Genomic DNA, 20,324 nt, shown 5'->3' with positions numbered 1-20,324 from the left:
GGGGTCGCAGTGGCCTGAGGCGGGATCTTGAACCTGTGTTGATAATTGATTGGCTGGAGTCGATGTCAGTCACGCCAGCCATGGGCGGGCAGGGGGGGCACTTCAGGCGAACGGTGGGGCCGCGCGTTCGAGTCCCGCTTCTGCGAGTGGCTGACGGGGACGGGCTTGACTCTAATTAACTGAGGCTTAATTATGGGATTTTATTTTTGGTAGCATGCAGCAGCATTAGCGTGTGCCTGGCGCCTTACTGTGGGAAGGGGCGCGGGTGGGCATCGGCTTCCTAGGGAGCTCCTGCCTGGAGCAGGGCAGGCTGAGGCCCAGCATCTGGCTTGAGGCCCCGCGGGCAGCTCGGCTCCCTCACGGCAGGGCCGGGTGGGTGTCCCAGGCCCTGGCACGGGGTGCAGAGGCCTCCTGGCTCTCTAAACCGAGGCACGGGATGGGGAGGAGGTGTCCTGTTCCCTACCAGCTGAAATCTGGGCTGGCTTGGGTTATAAATAGCCCCTTTGTGGGACTGTGCCTGCCTGGGGCCTGGGCAGGGGCTGGTGGCTGGTTTTAGCCCCCGTGCTGCCCCATGGGGTGAGATCGGCTGGGGAGCGGCAGGTTTAACCTGCTGAGGGCAAAGGGTCTGTCCTTGCCTCTCAGGGGGGCATACGGTATGAGTTATGGGTGATCCTGGGTCTAGCCCTCCTGAAGGAGCCGTCCCATTTGGACAGGAGCCATGTCCCCTTCAGCAAGGGATGTAGGATGGGCTTTAGGTATCGCTTTGTCATCTGAACTTGCTGCAAGGACTCTTGGTGTAATCTTTGCCTGAGGTGCGTTTGCGAGGTCATTTCTCATATGCCGGGGAACAGCAGCAGGCTTGTAGAAAAGCTTTTGCAAATTGCTGCTGAGCCTGAACTGTGTCCTACTGGGAAGGAATTGCTCAGCAAAAAGCTGCCCCCTCAGCCCCCTCCTGGACCTGTAAGACCTGCACTTGGCCTCTGTTAGCCCCACATTCCCTGGATGAAGCAACTGGGGTTTGAGCACAGCCTTTTCAGGGATCTTTGCAGATCAGCATCTGTGCTTTGTACTGCCAGGGATGAATTCACGGACGCTCCCAACAAACACAGCTGTAATCCACGTTAGGTGCCAAAAACATCTTTATTAGCAAAGTGTACACTAAAACTCCAGAGAAAGAGATGCTCACAGTTTTACTACTCTCAAAGGGAGCTCGATACATTACTTGAGCAGGCGGCCTAGGACTGTCACAGCATCTAACCGAATGGCAAGGCGGCATTGCTAAGTGGGCTTCTCCTACGAGGGATGCTGCAGGAGTCTGCCAGGGAAAGGGCTGGGGAGGAGGAAGCATCTATCAAACCTTTATCAAAAGAGAGAAGCTGGGAGGAAGGGCTGGAGATGAGGTGTCTGGGGCTTTTCGGCTTTCTGGGATTGTGCTTTTGAGTTTTGTGCTTTATGCCCAGGCCTGTGACCAGTTGGGTTTATCTGGGGAGTTGTGGGATGTGTGTTGGGGTTTGCAAGGCGTGATCAGCCTTGCTGGAGAGGTCAGTGCCCTAGGACTCATGCTGAAGCATGCTGAAGTGGCAGGGGCTGTTGGCCCTTAGTTTCTCAGTGGCAGTCAAGTAGGACAAGGATAGCTTCTGTCCTCTGTCCTTGTCCTGGGCTTCCCACCTGCAGCTCCCCCCAGCACCGCACTGTGGAGATCTCCTCCTCCTCTGGTGACTACCCTTTCTGTAATGCCCACAGGCTCCGCTGGGCTAAGCCCAGTACCAACGCAATGGTCCCTGCTCCAAAGAGCTGACAGCAAAGTGGCCTCGTGGCCAAGAGCTGTGGATTTGCTCTCCTCCGGTCGCTGTGGCTCACTTGGCTTGCACCATTCTCGAGAGGAAGCCTTGGCAAGGAAGAGGTGGTGGGTACCGTTTGGCCTAGCCAGCTTGTTGGTGGCCATAAGAAAGAACTGCTCTGGGTTCACTATAGTGTGCAAATGAAATCTACTCTATGGGAACCGCTGGAAAACGTTGACCTTGGAAGCCAGCCACTCTACACTTCCTTTCACGGTGGCAGAAGACAGCTACAAATTATACCCCTGAGCCAATGGCATTGTCCCCCGTCTTACCCTTACAGTCAAAATCAACATCAACTGACCGAGCTCACAGTTGAGGTTCCTCTTGACTTGCTTCGTAGCCCCCACATCTCTAACTTCCAGGAAGCACTGGGTCGGAGAGGTGTCTCTGAATGTCCTGGTGCTCGGAAGATGCCTCCAAGTGCTCAGGGAGGGAAGGGAAACGAGAGCCCCGGAAGAGTCCCTGTGTATTTGGTGCCCTTTGGTGGGGAGGCTCTGGGTTTGGGAGAGGTGGGGAATGGTGCTCCTGCTCGGAGTAGACCATCATGGTTTCGTCAGATGCCACAGCGAGGTGCATCCCGCTTGACAAGGAGTCCCTGGATTTCAAGTGGAACTTTTCTACCTCTGCGTAGCTTGGGCTCTGGTGGGAAAGAAGGAAAAAGATGGGTTATGGCAAAAGAAAACAAGGAGCCATGTTCTCTCCTCACCCCATCAGGCTCCAAGACCCAAAATGTTATTTTTTGCCTGAGGAAGCCTCAGAGCAGAGGAACCCACTCCCCTCCCTACTGATGGGGCAACGATGGTGCTGCAGATGGCAGGCTGTGCCCCAAAATCGGCGATGCACTGGGCAGAAGCATCTCTAGGTAGACCTACTCCCGTTTCAGGACCCCTGGGCTTTGCCTGGACCCGTGAGTGCTCGGCTGTGCTTTGTGTGTAGGGTGCCTGAAGGAAACCGTTGGCCCTGCAGGACCCACCTGCTCAGGGCAGAAGGAAGCTTGGCTGGTGCTGAGCCGGGAGCGGTGACCTTACCTGCTCCGGGGTCGTCGTCTCCTCATCCTCGAGGGGTGTGCAGGGGGCGAGCGGCTCCAGGCTCCGCGGGAGGATGCCGTACATGGCCAGGTTGTGGGAGGATGGCGAGATGGGGCTGTATGCGGGCGGCACTTGGGACAGCTGGCGCTGCAGGAGCTGGAGGATTATATTAATGTCTGACGACATCCTGGACTCCAGCCTGGGGACAGAGCAGCCCGGCGTTAGCACAGTGCATCCCGCTGCATCCCACGAGAGCCAGACCTGCAGCTGGGCAGGGGAGGCACTGGGGAGGAGGTGCCGATTCAGCTGCCTGAGGGTGATGATGCTTTGCCTAGTGCTGCTTGGCGAGGTTTTTAGCAGTGCTTCAAACCAGCGCTGTCGCGGAGAGATCAATCCTGCCATCTCTCTCCTGCCACACTTAATCATCCCCTGCCCAATTTTTTGTGGAGCCAAACTGGGATCTGGGACAGGCAACTGAACAGAGCTAAAACTACCTCGGAGAGGGGAAAAAATTGCAATGGTTAGTTTTAATCTGGATCAATTCTCCAGGCCAGCTGCCTGTGCTGACAGATGGGAGCAAGGCAGGTTGGTGCCAACCATTTTTAATTGAGGAGTAGAAGGAGATGTAAAAGTAGAATAAGTCTCTTCCTTCTGCCTTGTCCTTGACTGCAAGGAGCAGCTCTGGCTGGAGCAGGCACAGCCCACCTTGCAGGCAATGTCCTGGCAGCACTTACAGAGTGGGTAGGAGGTCTGTCCCCTGCTGCTGGGGATGGCATGTTGGTGAGACACCAGTGTGGGCACTGTGGTGGTGAGCTTAACGTGGGCAGCAGCCATGGGCGGGAGAGCCAGCCGCTCGTGTGAGTGCTGCCTGGGGCCTTTAAACCTGCGTCTCTGGTGTGGGCTCTTCCTTCTCATTCAAACATCACGTATTTTTTCTTATTTGGAGGGCAACAATGTGCACAAGGCTTGTTTGCTCGATAAGAGGATGCTTGCAGCTCTTTGCAACAGGAAGAGGAGGCCTGCAAAAGGCTCAGGTCGTGAGCCTGTGGGTGGTTTCATGTCTGCTGTTGCATCGAGTTTGGAAGCAGCAGCAAAGCGACAGATCCCAGGGTGGTGACACAGCAGCAGATGAGGTGCTGGGCTGCAGCCAGGGCCAGGACTTGCAGTTTGAGAAGCTGCTGCATTTGCAAAGTGCTCCCACTACCTGCCCAAGGAACGCAGTGTCCCAGGGGGTGGCATCTGCTGCAAGCAGAGCCCACTGCAGCCACCCCTGGAGAGCAGGAGAAGGTGATGGCCCAGAGCCCCCCTGGGTACTCTCCAACCCTGTGCCCCAGGGACCTGCCCACCTGCTGAGCTGGGCCTGCAGGAGCTCCAGCCTGGACTCGATCTGCCCTGGCCTGTAGTCACTGTGCAGGGGGATGTCCCGCGAGCTGTGTACCAAGGAGATGTGTTGCAGAGGCTCTGGGTGGTGGTTTGGCCTTCGGTCCTCCCAGAAGGTGAACATGTTGGGGATGTCCAGGGGGGTGGCTGGAAGGAGAACAGACATCTCAGCACTTCTGTCTTGCATCTCCCAGTCCCACTGGCATGGAGGCGCTCCAGAGTCCATCACCCAACACGTTCATGGAGAGCCATCACCTTGACATACATGGTGCTCAGGGAGAGTCCATCAACCTGGCACCTTGGGTGCTTATGGAGATCCATCACCCTGGCACCCAAGGTGTTCACGGACAGTCTATCACACTGGCACCCAACGTGCCTATGGAAGACACATAGTATTTAGCCCCTTGGGGCAGCACCAGAGGGGTCCCTGGGTGCTAGGAGAAAATGCGAAGCACAGGAAGGATGGAGCAGATACTACTGGGGACAAAAGACAGCAAAGACCCTTGGCCACAACCATGGCTCCCCTCAAATCTGTGTGAGTTGCCTGGCTCTGCCCCAAGACAAGGCCACCATGCCCAAGCATCCCTCACCACCCTCCTGCCAGCTTTGGCTGCAGCCGTGGATACCTGCGTAGGACTGGCTGCTCTCTGCTGCCTGCTTGCCGACCTCCGTGCTGCTGGCACTGGTGGTGACGAGGCTGAGCGTGGGCAGAGCAAAGTCATCTTTTTTGGATGTGGGGAAGGGCTCCGCTTTCATGGGGCTGCCTGTCTTGGCTTCGTCATCGCTGGTCTGGGAGCAGGGAGTAGTGCTACTGCCCAGGTCGTCCCACCGGTCCTTACTCAGCGGGTCCTGCGGGTTGGTGAGCTCTGAGTAGGTATGATACTGCTCTGCATCAGAGATGCCCGTGTCTGGGTCTGTGGGGCAGCACAACAGGTTAATTTGGGGAGTACCACACATGGCAAAATCAGCCCCCAACCCCTCTAGGGTGCCTGTAGGGCTGGAGCACCCTAAGGAGAGGGAGGGAGGCAGGGAGGGAGGGAAGGCAGCATGGGTGCCCCCAGGGTGGGGACATACAGGCTGGTCTGCAGAGACGGAAGCACCGACAGCTGCCTCTGCTTTGGGGCGCTTGCCAGGGCAGTACTTAAATGATGATCCCGCTGCGAAGCCCTGTAAGCCAGGCTTTGCTGATGCCGTGGGACTCACCAGGCTTGTTGGGCTGGCAAAGGGAGTGCTTGCGTCGGTGCGCTCGCCGGTAGGTGCAGTCATACTCCTCGCTGAGCGGTGAGCGGGGAACGCTGTCTGCCTGAGGGATGAGAGGGACTGGTCACCAGGGAGAGGGTGCCATGTTCCATCCATGGGTGCCAAGGCCCATTCATGGGTACCAAGGCCCATCCATGGGTCTGTGCCATGGCCCTGGGTGCCATGGGAGTTATAGCCCATTCAGCATCCTCCTAGGGCTGGTCTCCAGCTACCTCTGGCTCTCCATCACTACCCTGTCTCACCCACTCCTGGACTAATTGCATAGCTCAAGGGATCCTAGAGGCTGGCCTTGTTGCTCTGAGACTGAGTTGAGGGTGTCAGGGCCATAGGGAGGGAAGGAGCACCCTGAGGTGGGGCAGGACATCCTGGGGTGGGACAGGACATATAGGGAATTTGACTTTCTTTTCTATCTTACCAGGCAAGTGTCTCTGAAAAAAATGTCAGGAAAGGACAAAGTCCAGTCATGAAGTGTAAAAGTCAAACAGCAATGACAAAATGCTCCAAGCCTTTCATGGATTTCAAACCTGATTATTTAAAAAGGAATTTTCAGAGGAAGCTGCTACCCAACTCAGTGAAGCATGAGAATATTTCTTACTTGAGCAGCCTCAAAACATGTGTGTGACCCACTTGCCCAGGCTGCAGCAGTCCTAGAGATGATTTACAGGTACTACAGAGCAGAGTACTACTGACACAGCTTGTGGGGACAACTTTTCTGATAAGCTCGGGAACGTGCAGTATGCACATGTCTGCTGGGCTGTGGGAGAAACCATAACTCCATGGAGAGTGCCTTGGGAAACATGGCTGTTGGCCAATCCACACCAAACTGAGTGAGGAGCACCTGTTGACATCCTTGCTTCAGCTGCCACAATCACCAAATTTAAAGCATTGACCACATCCCTCCCCAGGACAGCCCTGGCACTCACATCTCGCAGGTTGAAGGTGATCTCTAAGTTGCTCCAGAAGTTGTCAGAGAAGGCTGGGTACATGTCCAGGACCTCCAGCAGGTCCTCCCGCTGGATCTTGTGCAAGTCACAGTAAGTCAGGGCCCTCACATCAGCATTGGACTTCCCTGGGCGGGCGTAGAGGCTGATGGGCTCCCCAAAGATGTCGTTCTTCCCTGTGCCAAGAGACAGCTCATTAGGGTGAGGTGGGCACCCACTCCATCTCCAGAGGTACTGGACCAGCAGACCTTGCTTTGGGGCTCATGGACAAGGGGATGCCCAGCAATCTTGACCCTGATTGTGGATGCTGGGGATTACACTGTGAAAGCCATCACTGATGGGGAGACCAAGCCAAGGTAGTGTAGTCATCAGTGATGGCTGGGGACTGCAGAGCCATGCCCGGCTCTCCTCACTCCTTCGTGCCCTCTCCCTGACATCTACTGGGGATCTTCTCCTCCCTGTCCACTGGTGTGGTGACCAGCCAGATGTTGAGGAACAGCCTTTCCTTCTCCAGGACATGGAGATGTCCTTCGCCCCTCACCTGCCACCCTTTGTCCACTGCTCATCGCCCATCACCCTTCACCCATCACCCTTTGCCCCTTGTCCATCACCCCTCGCCCTCCCAGAAGGAAGGACTTTTCCACCTAAGATGGCCACCACAATGTCTTCCCGGAGGATCTCAATGGAGCCCCGGGAGATGAAGTAGAGTGTGGTGAGGACATCTCCGTAGTGCACCAGGGTGTCTCCGGGCGGCGCATGAGTCGTCTTGAACTTCATGGCCAGGGCACGCAGGCAGCCTTTGCTGGCTCCTCGGAAAGCCTTGCAGTTCTGGAGCAGCGTGCGGTTGAGGTGGAGGCAGATGTCTGCCTGCAGGCAGTCAGGGAAGCCCTTCAGCACCTGCAAAGATCGAGGGAGAGATGCTGTTACATCACCATCCCTGGGAAAGACCGCCGTGGCAGCCCCGGGAGGCTGTGCGACACCCAGCGTGACATGGTGGGGCCAAATGGGGAGCCCCTGAGCCCAGAAAGTCGAAGCTGGGGACATCTGATCTTCCCTTGGTGGATGCCTGCCTGCCTGTCCCTGCCTTGTACTGCACATGGCTGGGGATGGGAGCACTCCCAAGCAATAAATAATAATAACCAGATCAATCTATTTATACCCACTGGTGGCATATCCCCCTTTTCATCTTTACGCCCACTAATCTTAGCTGAATGAGATCACAAACTGGTAACGAGGTGCTGTCCTAATTAAACAGCACCTGCCTGAATGCCAAGAAGCAGCACGGGCCAGTTGTGTGCAGCAACAGCTAAATATACCCGTGGCAAATACCTCATATTGAACAAAAGCTAAATCTGAAGGTGAAATCAAGGTAAAACTCACAATACAGAGAAAGCCACTGCCATCAATGACTCATGGTGCCAGGACAAAATCCACCTGGGTTTGAGTTTTTTTTGGAGAGCAGCATATGGCCCTGGGGTGCCCCTTGCTTTCCTCTCTGCTTACAACCCGCTGGTGGCCAAATCTGGGACAGCCAGGCTGGGGCTGGTAAGCACGTCTCGTTCCTGGCTCCATCATGATCTCACAGGCTGGCAGCAGTGCCTTAGTTTCCCTACTGGGAAATCAGGGGTGGACGAATTGATCGGGCTGTGGGATGATTGATTAGATCGCGTTGCATCTCAGCAGCATCCAGCAGGAATTGGTGTGAGCGGTGGCACGTCCAAGCCACAAGCTCAGCTCGTCACAGGGGAGTTGTGACCTGGGTTTGCACTAAGCCAGGAAAACCTGTGCTTGGTAGCGGGCCACAGCTTTGCTTCTAGTTATTGCCACCGATGTCCAGCCCAGGGTGTCTCCTCCATGGGAGAGGTTTAGCCTGAAGCTCTCCCAGCAGCAAACCCCCAAATGCTGCCGTTGTTTAATGTGGCAGCACCATCTGAAGATGGAGAGATTGAATTCATGCAAATCTGTGTCCTCACGGTGCTCAGGGATGGAGGAGGATCAAATCTTAGGAAAAAAGGGAACATGAACTGGGAATGCGCAGGCTAACGACTTGCCCAGGGCCAAGAGACAGGGAGTACCAGGTCCCATCTCTCTCCTTGCCTTGTCCTTTCTCATTCCTCTCTCTGCCTTGCAGCTGGCTGAACCAGCACATTTATGCACTGAACCCTGTGACTGTGAGCTGAGTCCTGCCACTCTGGCCCCCACCCGGGACTCCTAGGTTGAGCCCCCTCCTCATTCCGGTGTCCCGGCGCCATCGGCACAAGCCTCTCCGCCGGGCTTGGAGACACGGTGCCTCTCCAGTGTGGCTCCGCTATTGATCCCCACTTTGCTAACAAACAGCCGCCTCTCTGGGCTCTAATTAAAATGGATCGAGGTTTATTTAAATGTCCTCCTTTCCCTGCTGCCGAGAGCAGGATGCACTTTGCTTAGCAACCAGCAGTGTGGAGAGGAGCTGGATCGATACCTGCTCCGCAGCTCTGTGACACCAACAGACACCAGCCTGAAAGTGTTTGGCGCCGATGGGGTCTCAGCTCCTCACCAGTGTGCCAGCACCAAACCTGCACTCTGGCCAAGAAATGTCCTCATGGCCCCAAAAAACCTCTGGGTAGATGTGGAGGGATGGACAGACAGAGGGGGAGAAGGAGAAAGGGAGATGCAGGAGGCGGATGGGCAGACAGACTCTGTTTCCAGCCTCCCATGTCTTCTAGTGCCTCCTCTCCACCCTGGTCAAAAGGGTGGAAATGTTTGGGTGGACCCAGAGCTAGATTCTGGGTCATTCAGGACAAGGTACCATGAGGACGTGGGGGTCTCTGCGCCCTGTACTCACCGCATTCATGTCAATGCCATTGGTGTAGGACCAGGCGTGCTGGAAATACTCCTCCAGGCGCTGGCGCAGGGGGTTGGGGATCTGGTGGAAGCGGATGAATTCCTTGACCCGCAGCATCTGTGTGTGATAGCGGGCCGTGCCCGAGTACAGGCGCTGGATGATAGCAGAGACGTTGCCGAAGATGCTAGCGTACATCAGAGCTGCAACGAGAGGGCAGGACTCAGCAGGACATGGGGAGATGCATGTCCAACTACATCGGACCTGGAACCAGAAGATTGCCAAACCCCATATCTACCATGGACCTGAAACCAGTGGGTTTCTGAAACCCCTATTTCTATCTATCACTCCATCCATTTGTTTGTGCAGAAGAGGTGTAGGCGGAGGGAGGTGCTTTCTTAAAATCCCATGTGCTCTCCCCGTTCCTCCCTAGAGCAGCCCCTCCAACCTCCAAAGCAGGGATGGGGACAGCAGGACACACGCCAGCACTCACAGCCAATGAGCATGACACAGATGGAGAAGATCTTCTCAGAGTTGGTGTTAGGTGAGACGTTGCCGAACCCCACGCTGGTGAGGCTGCTGAAGGTGAAGTAGAGGGCAGTGACGTATTTATCCTTGATGGATGGGCCGGAGGAGAGGTCGCTGTCATTGTACCGCTTGCCGATCTGGTCACCCAGGTTGTCCAGCCAGCCGATCTTGTGCTCCATGTAGGGCCGCTCCACATTGCCGATGGCGTACCAGATGCAGGCCAGCCAGTGGGCGATGAGGGCGAAGGTGCACATGAGCAGGAAGAGCACGGCTGCTCCATACTCAGAGTAACGATCCAGCTTGCGGGCCACGCGGACCAGGCGCAGCAACCGGGCGGTCTTCAGGAGGCCAATGAGGGTGGTGGTCTGCAGGGGAGAGGTGAGAAACCTCAGGGACCAGCAAAGGATAAATCTAGCCAGAGGCATGTGTCCATGTCTCCAGCCTAGCTGTGCTCCCTATGAAGGATAAAAATGCATTTCTAGAGCATGAATCACCTTGTCCTGGAGGTGACATCTGAAATAGGTTACATGAATTATGCCACAGAAAGGGCAGTTCCCTTCTGCTGACCATAAAGGCAACAAGCTCTGGGATTACAGGTCAGCAAGTGAGAGGAGCCAAGGCCAACCCCATGTTTCCTGATGGGTCCTCACCTCGCCAACTGTTGCTCCCAAAACAGCTGCCTTTCACACCACCCCACAGGCTCTCAGCTGAGGTGGGGCCTCCAGGTAGCGCAGTAACCACAGGGCCATCCCATTGCCAACATTTTGAGTCTGGCTGGCAATGCGACCCCAAATTTGGCCTCTCTGGCCTGTGGGGCCAGTCCCTAAACCAAGCTCCCAGCCTGCTCTGCTGGGTCAGCCCCAGCAAGGGGAGTGGGTCCAATGAGACTTACTTTCCATCTTAGCACTTACAGTGGGGTCTGTGTGGCTGTCTGATCCTACTAAATAAAATCTCAGGTCCCAGCTGCTTAATAAAAACCTGTGATGACATCCTTGTCCATCCCTCTGACCAACCACCCCTCTTCTTGCAGATCTAGCCATCCACTGCTTACATCAAGCCATCCATATCCCTCTTTCTCTCCCATTCATCTCTCCCTACCCATCCATGAGACCCCTCCTATCCTGATGGACATCCAGGCCCTGCCTGTACCTCATCAGAGCCGGAGCGATAGATGAGCAGGTCAAAGGGAATGGCAGCGACCATGTCAATGAGGAACCATCCCTTGAAGTAGTGGATGGCGATCTTGCCAGGGTGGCTCACCACCTCGTCGTTGATGTTGACATAGGTGGTACGGAAGTTGATGACAATGTCCACGATGAACATGATGTCCACGATGAGGTCAATGATGTTGAGTGGGTCACAGGAGTAGCTGCAGTCCCAGTGCTTCTCCTCCACCTGCTCCTCGTTGAGCAGGAAGGCAGCTGAGTAGGGGGTGAAGACAGCCGTGTAGATGACCAGCAGAAGGATAAGCCAGTCCCACACAGCCTTGAAGGGACTATAGTGCAGGATGGTCCATCGGTGGATGCGGGGCGCCTGCAGCTTGTACTCAGGAAGGACATCAGCACCCAGGGACAGCACCTGTCAGGAGATGGGTGTGAGAAGGACAGGAGACCAGGAGAGAGGTTGGATAAGGCCAGGAGCCAGGTAAGGGGCTCCCACATGCTGGTAGGGCAGTGAGGAGCATGCAATGGGTTTCCTACACCCTTTTCACCTTTGTTGCCTTTGTATGTGTTTGTCCAGGAGGCCACAAGGTGAGATGCCCACTATAGCTGACACCAAGGTCTGCCCAGCTCCTCATCTGTCTCTGATGGCCAGAGCACCCTTGACACAGTGGTTTGCCTGCTTTATGCTGTTCAGACCTTCCCATGCCAGCAGAGAGGAAAGTGCCTCCTTCTGCCCTCAGCTCTGTGCCACCACCCTGGGAGCTGCTGGGTGTCCCTGGCGCAGGGCTACGGGGCTGGGCAGCTTGGCCATGCAGTCCCACGGCTGTGCCATGTCTTGGCCCCAAAGGTGGTGACACATTAGGCTTGCCTTGCATGGTGCCTTTCTCAGCCCCAGCAGGGACCTTCCCCTTGATGTCCCTCTGGCGCAGACGTCCTCCATAGCCAAGGGGACAGCTTGGGCCACCCACAGCAAAGCCTGGCCTCAGGCAATACCCATTTCCCATCAGAGCATCTGCAGGGATACAAACCAACATGCAAACACCACCCCATGCATGCAGGCACCCTCCCATATTGTCATGTGTCCCCAGGTCTGTCTGCCCTCATGGGGATGTGGTCCCATAGCACCCGTGAGTCCCCACACATCCCAGGCCTGTCCCAGCTCCCCCCTCCAGGACTGATGCCAGCTCCCAATGGGCTCTGAAGCCACCCTGGGGACATGATGCAAGGAGCTGGGGACTGGGAGGGCTGGGGCTGTCTGCTTTGGGTGCTGTGAGATGGTGGCATGAAGGGGCTTCTTTGGAGCTGGGGGCAGCCGGATCCTCCTCCCTGCCCCTGCTGCTCTGTTGTCCCCTTCGTGTCCTCGCGGTGCCAGCCACCAGTGCCACCTGCGAGGGAGGGCGAGGGGCACTTCAATGTTCTCTTCTGGCACCCAGCCCCCAGTTAAAAGGGTGCTTTTTGCTGGGCTGCAAAGGAGAGGAGGGAGGAGGCTCCACATGCCCTGAGGCCACAGTGTTGGGCACCACCATGCCTCTGGCAACAGATCTGGAAGAAGCGCCTGATCCTTCCTGCACTGACACTCGTCTTGTTCAAGGGTTCAAGGGCTTCCCAAGGGCTCCTGGTGCTGCGACCCAGAGCATACCCAGCCCCCCAGCCCCGTCCCACCATGAACAGCTGCTCCCACGTCCTGCAGCCCCAGGACATTGGTGGGTCCAACACCCTGGGGGTGTCCCCTTCTCCTACCTGCCTGCAGCTTGCCCGGCGCCCCAGGCGGCAGCTGACCCTTGAAGTCCGGGTGTCCACCATGGGGGCCCCCAACCCTGCACGTCCCGGCAGCGACCGGCACGGCGGACGCAGCACCGGGGCCGTGGCATCGCCCATGCAGGCATGCATGCACTCAGCCGGGCGGGTGGGGGACATGTGGCTGCGAAGGGCATTCAGGAGCCCGGTGTGGATTAATCAAACCTAATCAATGCTGGAGCCCCCGTGGGGACGAAAGCGCCAATGGGGCAGCAGGAACTGCCGACGTCGCTGGCGGATGAAGAGGGGAGGGATTGGAAAAAATGACCCAAACACAATCGTTGCGGAGGGGAATGAGGCACTGGTTGGGCTTGGGGACCAGCTCCTGTGGGGCTGGCAGGGAAGGGAACAAGGCAACACTGGTAAAATGCTTGGTCCCAAAGCTAAGACGTGCCCAGCAGACCTGAGATAGGCTCCTACGCCTTGTGTCTGGGAAAACCAGCAATGCTCCCACTCTCAGCAGCCAAATCCCCCTCTCCTGCTTGGCCAGAGGCAGCTTTGCAGGGCCAGTCCTGAATTTGGGCCCCCAAATGCTGATCCCCACACTGGGATGCCTGCCTTGCCCCCCATCCCTGCTCCTGCTATTGCGGGAGCAGATCAAGCCCTGTTGTTTTCCAGGCAGGAATTAATAAAAATCCACAACTCCCAAGATTTGAGGCAGAAAAGGGAAGAGAACCCCCAAAAGAGCATCCAAACCAATGCAGAGTACGGAAGCAGCTGCAGCCTTGTCTCTCTCTGTCCCATGGGGATGGGGAGGGCTGTGGGTGGCACCCTTGGGTGGCCCCAGGAGTCTCTGCTGGTGGCAGTGCTGGCTGCTCCCCGTGGAGATCCCACTGGGTGCCCCTTCCCTCTTCCCCTTCTCCCCGCACTTACTGGCTTCAGCTGCAGCTGCAGGCTCATGGTGTGGGGTGCAGGGTGCTGGCAGTGGGGTGCGGGGTGCTGGCAGTGGGGTGCTGCGTGCCGGGCAGCAAGCAAGGGAGCGAGACAGCCGCAGGCGGGAGGAGGAGGAGGGAGGGAGGAGGGAGCAGGGTGCGTGTGGGCTGTGGGTGATGGAGGCGGGGAGGCTCCCACGGCTCTGGCTAACCCAGACCATTGCTCGGGCCCCGTGGGGTCCAGCGGCCATGTGCCTTCCTCCTCCCCCATGCTGGGGATGGGGATGAGGAGGGGGACACCAAGCTGGGGAGGGCGCCCATGCCAGGGTCACCAGGAGACCCTCAAGCAAAAGGGACTGGGCAGGATCAGGCCTATGGTGCTGGCTGCAGGTAGGCACTGACCCAGTGTCCCTCCCAGCACAGATCCTGACACAACTGAGCCCCCACATCTCTGTCTCCAGCACCCTCCTGCCCAGCTCAACCACCACCCACTGCCTGTGGGGCGGTTCAGGAGAACTGGGAGAGGTGCCCCTGCAAGGTAGGACTCCAGCCTGGTGGCACCGACCACACAGTGTCCCCACGTGCCTCCAGCCATGTCCTGGAGCCACAGTCCTGGCAGGCTGAGCCCAGCACATTCATTGCACTTGTGACCTGCCCTCCCTGCCTGCTCACTGTGGGGCCAGACCACCCTGACCAGCCTACGTCTGCCTCTCCCTGCTCGCCAGCCAGTATTTTTAGATGCCGTTAGCAGCGTCTCGCCGCTGTCTCTGCCTCACCCGTGAATTATTTAGCGGCCAGGAGCGGGGAGCTGTGGCTTGACGGGAGGCGTGGGGAACGTCGGGGTGAGGACTGGCAGGACGCCTGCGTTCCCCGAGGCCATGGGGAGATGCAGTAGGGAGGAGAGGGCTATCCCATCCCATCCCATCCCATCCCATCCCATCCCATCCCATCCCATCCCATCCCATCCCATCCCATCCCATCCTGTCTGGAGATTTAAGGCAAAGGGAAGATCGACCTTTGGGGGTGCTGCATGGCTGCACGACAGGGCCCTGCAGCCACCACCCGTCAGCTCTGATCCTGTCACCCCACAGCTAGCTAATGACCCTGCATCACCCCAGCAGGCAGCAGCAGTCCCTGGTTTGTGGGTGTCCCCTGTGATGGGGACGGGGGCATGGAGGCTGCTCGCCATCCCACTGGGATGTTCAGGGGCTGATCCCCAGTTGCTGCGGTCACCCCCAGATTAGAGGCTCTAAGTGGACTTTGGGATGAAGGGGACAAGCCAGGGGCACAGCAAGCCTAAAAACTGCCCCGTGCTGCGGGGAGCGGGGAGCCCGTCCGCATGCACGGAGACTGTGAGGGTAAAGTTTTGCCAGCACTGAGACAGGAGGAAAATCCCGCAGAGCACCCTGCTCTGATGGAGAAAACTGTCCAGGCTGGAGGCTTTTTGGGGTCAGATGGCAGCATTTTCATTAAATTGGCCCTCTGCTGCTGCTGGCAACGGTGGGAGGTGCCCTTAGACGTATTTTGTGCATCGTGGTTCTCCCGTGCCTCAGTTTCCCCACTGGTGAGAGCTCCCTACTCGGGACTGCAGGATACAGCAGCACCTTTCTCACACACTGACATCCATGTGTCCCCTACGGCGACAGTACAGTGCCACACGTGTCCCTTTCGGTGACAGTGCACTGCCACAAGTGTCCCCTGCAGTGACAGGGCAGTGCCACCCGTGTTGGTGACAGTGCAGTGCCACCTGCTGTCTCCCAGGGGATCCTGTGGCCCTCGGCATGGCCACCCGTGCTCCTGGTGTGGGGTCCTTTCCCGAGCGCCTCGGGGCCAGGGTGCTCTGGGGGCTCCATCCCCGGCGTTGGGGGGCAGAAAACGGTGGCCAGAGCCTCCCCCATGACTGAAGCCACACGCACACACAAACATGGGCTCTTCAAGGCCACCATCACCCCATGAGCAGCTAATGCCTGTGTTTCCCTGGCCACAAATTACCAGAAATACTGATTCAGGGGAGAAAAAAGGGCATTTCAACCATTCAGAGGAAGAAATAAAAATCAAACACAGGGATACTGGCATTTCCTAGGATGGAATCTCCAGGTATCACTGCCCTCTCTGCTCCTCTCCTCCAAAAGCCACAGGAATGGCTGTTACTGTACCCCAGCAGCAGCACCGCCACCCCACCGCTGCCTCAGGGGGCAGCCCACGTACCTGTGTGACCTTCTCGGTGACATTCTGGGTACGCTCCATCACCTTGTGGGGAGCAATTATCTCGATCTCCGTGGTGGAGCCTGAGCGGTGCTTCTCCAGGTTGAACTCCACAAAGTTGAGCGTGAACTGGGGGATCTGGCTGATGGTCCGGTATTTCATGAGGTCTGAGTCCGAGGTGGAGTTCGGGGGGTTGGGTTTGACGTGGGAAGCCTCTGAAAGAGGATGGAGAGGAACGTTGAGGAGGATGGTATGAGCAGGAGCCAATCCGCGGAGCCCTGGTCTCAGTGCAGGCCATCCAGGAGCTGAGAACCACCCCAAGGTGCCACCAGAAGGTACCAATGTCTGTCTGGCCATAAAGGCTTGGCTTCTTCAGGGTGGCTCCTGACACGGGATGCCCAACCTGAGATGCCTGAGAGGGGGCTGCTTTTCAGACACATTACCCATCTTTCACCATTAAATCTCCTTCAGGGGGCTCAGACCAGCTGCCAAAGTGCAGAGGCACCCAATATCCTTTGCTACCCCTGAAAACCATGGTGGGTTGGGGACCAGCCCCAATGAGACCCACTAGGGAGGAATGCCAAAATTGGCATGGAAGCAGATGAAGGAGGAGGTGGGTCTCCTCCACCCTTGCATGCTTCAACCTGATCAACAGCTCCTGAGCTGCTGCCTTGGTTTTTGGCCACCAAACTGAGCCAGGAGCTGGATGATGTCCCCACCCAGATGTATCCTCCACCCCCAGGCTCCAGGTAGGGAGGTCAGAGCTTTCTCTTGAAGAAGAGCTGTGGTGGGGCTGGATACCAGCAGTTTTCCCTGGAGACCTGCCTCTCTGGGTGATCCCAGTGCAGGACCGGGGAAGAAGCCCCAGAGTTGGTCTGCTCATGGTCTTGCTTGTGGCAATGGGTAGTCATGGAGGGAGCATGTACCCACACCCCCAAGGAACATCCCCAAGCACTGTAACCAGTGTGTCCCAACCCCTCTATCTCCTTCGGGCAGGGCAGCATTATATTTTCAGTTCTATCCCTTGCATTCTGACATTGACCCAAGAGGTGTCATGGGCAGGAGGTGTCTGAAGACATTGTGAAGGGGCCCAGTTAGCACCAGCCATCCTGCTGTCACCCTTCTCCTCCCCACTCAACCCCCTTCCCTTCCTCTATATTGTGTCCCCTCCCGAGGGGCCATAACCTGTGACTATTTGAGGATCATGATCCCCCACCCTATTTTCTCAAGCCAGACACCACAGACTGATCTCTGCCCATCTCCAATTACTGAGGCTTCTCTTGCCTGACCTCCATCTTATTTGTCATCATCTATCTCACAGGAACAAGGTCTGGACATGGACACCGTGGTGGAGGTATGTTTCCTCCAGCCCTACAGAGTGGCCTGGCCAGTGTCTCATGCACCTGCAACGCATGGACACAGCTCACATTGCACATGCCTGCAGACCCCTTCCCTCCCTCCCAGGAAAGTGGGACGGCATCGGGATGCCCCTCGTGTGGGGCAGCCAAACACAACCTCACGTAGTCTCACATCTCACGCACAACACCATGGATGGCTCTACCCAAAGAGCAGGACCTGCCGATTCAGGGAATCATGTGGAGACCAGTGGGTTTTGGGGATAAGACCCCAGCTTATCTCCACTTTGAGGAGGGAAAAGCAATGCAGGGTAAGAGACCTCCCCCCCCAAGATGTGCCGGGACCATCGCCCAGGACCGTGGCTCCCGCAGTAGGACCGACAACTCCGGGGTTTTTCCCCTACCTGAGTTTGCCCTCCTTTCCCTGAATTTTCTCTGGAACTCAGACCTCGCAGCCTCAAAGTTGTCCAAGGAGGAGACCCTGCGGAGGCTGTGGAAGCTGCCCCCAGGGCGAGACCGAAAGAAACCCCACGCAGAGTACGACCCTCGTGGGCCCAGCAAGGGAGGCTCTTGTTTCGGGGACGAGTGTTGTAGGGTGGGGTCGGCCTCCAGGTTCGGCCTCCGCTCCTTTTCCAGGAGGGATTCGGTCTCTGACTGCATACAGTTCTCCTTGGGCGATGTCTTCAAGTCCCTCAAAATCAGGGAGTCACCACCAGGCTTTAAGACAGCCAGGAGAAAGCGTTTTATTAGAAGGAGTCCTCGCGTGCTGGGGAGGAAGGAGGGGGAGCTGGGGGAGGTAAGAGGAGGGGCAGAGGGCTGGGAAGCGCTGCGGTTCCTGAGGTCACCTCCAACTGGGACCAGGACCTGCTTTGTGGTGGGGCGACCGAGTCCTCAGGGACTTGGCAGCTCCTACCTCCCACCAGCTCCTACCAGAGGCTGGGTGGCCGTGGGGTGGTTTGCAAGGCGATGCTGCGCAGCTGGGAAGCAGGCCAGAGCAAGAAGAGAAGAGGAGACCCTAGGAATAGGCTTGCCTGAAGTACCTGCTTTGCTGTGCACTTTTCTGAGGTGGCCCTACGTCCACCGCTGGGCCTCCCCTTCCCTTGCCTGCTGCAAGAGCTCAGGCCACCACCGAGGGTTGGTGCCCTGGGTCTGTGCTGGTGTCTATGGGGGAGGATGTGCTCTGCACCAGGAAGCACTGGAGGAGCTGCTGGGCTTGCAAATTCAGCCATATGTGCTCCTTCTCCTACAGCAACCCTGAGCCATTGCTAAACCTTTTTCCCTGGAGACCTAAAGACTTTCCAGCCTTTAATGACTTCTGCAATGGGATACACAAAGCAAACACCTTCTGGAGCAGAAACCTGTGGGTCTACGCCCATTCCAGTCGTACTTACGGGAGGGACTGTGGCACTTCTCACCATCCCTAAGGACCTTTTTGCAGGTCTTAGGGTGCATGGAGGGTCTGGCTGCTGGCTGCCCCTGCATCTGCTGGGCTGCTCCCACTTGACCAAGCTCCACTAAAGCAGTGGATCATCAGGTTGTCCTCAATGCACATCTTCCATGTATGCACACGTGAAACACTGCAGCGCACATGCAGCTTCAACCTGGGGCTACCCAGAGCCTTTAGCAGCGCTGGTGTCCGTAGGAGCAACATACTCAGAGCATCTGATAATGCTACACGTCTTCAACTTGCCATAAGCACAACGTCTGAGAAGACAGGCACTTTTCACCTCATCACATCTGTAATTTTGGGAAGCAGCTTTATCCAGGCTGTCTTGATACACCCAGCACAGCGAGAGCCTGGCGCCTGGGGATGTGTTAGCAGAGCAAAAGCCTCCTGCCCACAGCCCTGTGCCTCGAGCTGCAGCATTTCATAAAACAACATGCCCACAGGTATCTTGAGCACTTCTGACAGTCAAGAAGCCACCAAGAACAGCAATCTCTAAAGAGGTCCCACCAACATTTTTTCAGTCTCATTGTGTCAGCAATGACAGCATCACCCTCCAGCTTTTGCTGGAGGACTGAGAAGCCAGAGCTGCCTGCGCTGCCTGGCCCCTGCCAGGAGAATGTGGGAAAATATGCCCTTTTGAGGTTTGCCTGCAAGTCCCTGCCAGTCCCTACTCAGATCAGACCTGCTCCAGTCTCCTGCCATCACCAGCACGTCCCCTCCTTAAGGTGGGGACAACTCCTTGGAGCTCCACCATCCCGGACAACTTGCACTACGGAGCCAGACCTTCCTCCCAGCTTCAGCAGCGGTGCCCGCCAGCTCAGCACATCTCCCACTCCCCCCGCAAGCCACGGCATGTGCCACGCCGGGCTGGCCCCGCAGAGCAGCGCTGCCTAGCTCTATCCCACGCCACCAAAGCACCGCCGCTCACCGCCAGCCCTTGCCGGGGCCAGTGCTCAGCACTGACCCAGTACCAGAGCCCCTACCGCCGGATACGGCCCGAGCCACAGCAGCCGAGGGAGAGCAGGATGGGGAGAGCGGAGGAAGAGCGCTGGGACCTGGCCTGAGGCATGGGCTTATATCAGACAAAGGCTACGGTTACCTTTCCATAGTCAATGGCTACTCCATCAAACTCACTGGTGGGCAGAGATTTCCGCTGGATTTTGAGTCGCCGCAGGGACGGGAGACTAAACTTCAACCTCCTACCTTGACCTTGTTAAAAAGAAAAACAAAACACAAGAGAGACAGATGTAACCTAGCTGCACGTGACGGCTGGAGCAAGACAGGGCAGGGCGGTAGCAGGGGAAGAGGCTATGGAGAATTTTGGGCGACTATGGGGGACGTACATGCTGTGTGGCCCTTCCTCCTCCAACACACTTGCTATTCCCATGCCATCACATCACCACGTGCTCAAGGCAGACCCTGAACTGGCAGAAAGCACTGCTGGGCTGGAGGGGAGTCCCTACAACGGCGGATGCAAGATGGGAAAGGTGCAGATCATCCCTAAGCCAATTAAAGAGGTTAAAGCCACTTAAGGGATTTAGACCTGAAGGAAATCGAGCTTCTCAATCTCCTTCGTGGGACTTGGGGGGAAAAGAAAGCACACAGAAGAGATGGTAAATTACCAAGGCATTAAAGAAAGTAGTTCTAGCAATTTTGTTCCTGGACTTGTTCTGGATTTTAGGTGAG

General features: G+C 56.9%; 1 protein-coding gene across 2 annotated transcripts in view; it reads right to left on the bottom strand.

The window, feature by feature from the left end:
* Positions 1-1,121: 1,121 nt before the first annotated feature.
* The window catches only part of KCNH6 (potassium voltage-gated channel subfamily H member 6), a 33,717-nt gene continuing 14,514 nt past the window's right edge, over positions 1,122-20,324 (bottom strand). The window contains exons 4-16 of one of the 2 annotated variants that reach the window (XM_074891875.1): positions 19,738-19,847; positions 17,596-17,908; positions 15,840-16,051; positions 10,949-11,377; positions 9,765-10,164; positions 9,275-9,474; positions 7,095-7,347; positions 6,433-6,626; positions 5,453-5,552; positions 4,876-5,163; positions 4,216-4,396; positions 2,870-3,068; positions 1,122-2,480 (exon numbers count right to left, since the gene is read on the bottom strand). In XM_074891875.1, the coding sequence (XP_074747976.1) occupies positions 2,193-2,480; positions 2,870-3,068; positions 4,216-4,396; positions 4,876-5,163; positions 5,453-5,552; positions 6,433-6,626; positions 7,095-7,347; positions 9,275-9,474; positions 9,765-10,164; positions 10,949-11,377; positions 15,840-16,051; positions 17,596-17,908; positions 19,738-19,847 (3,167 nt within the window). In that variant the 3' untranslated portion in view covers positions 1,122-2,192. The remainder of the gene's footprint in view (positions 2,481-2,869; positions 3,069-4,215; positions 4,397-4,875; positions 5,164-5,452; positions 5,553-6,432; positions 6,627-7,094; positions 7,348-9,274; positions 9,475-9,764; positions 10,165-10,948; positions 11,378-15,839; positions 16,052-17,595; positions 17,909-19,737; positions 19,848-20,324) is intronic. The other variant, XM_074891876.1, reaches the window with a different exon arrangement.

This window comes from Strix uralensis, chromosome 22 (assembly GCF_047716275.1).
Source record: "Strix uralensis isolate ZFMK-TIS-50842 chromosome 22, bStrUra1, whole genome shotgun sequence".
NCBI classification, from domain to species: Eukaryota; Metazoa; Chordata; class Aves; order Strigiformes; family Strigidae; genus Strix; species Strix uralensis.
Note: the sequence above shows the minus strand (reverse complement) of the source record. Positions and strands in the feature narration are given on the sequence as shown.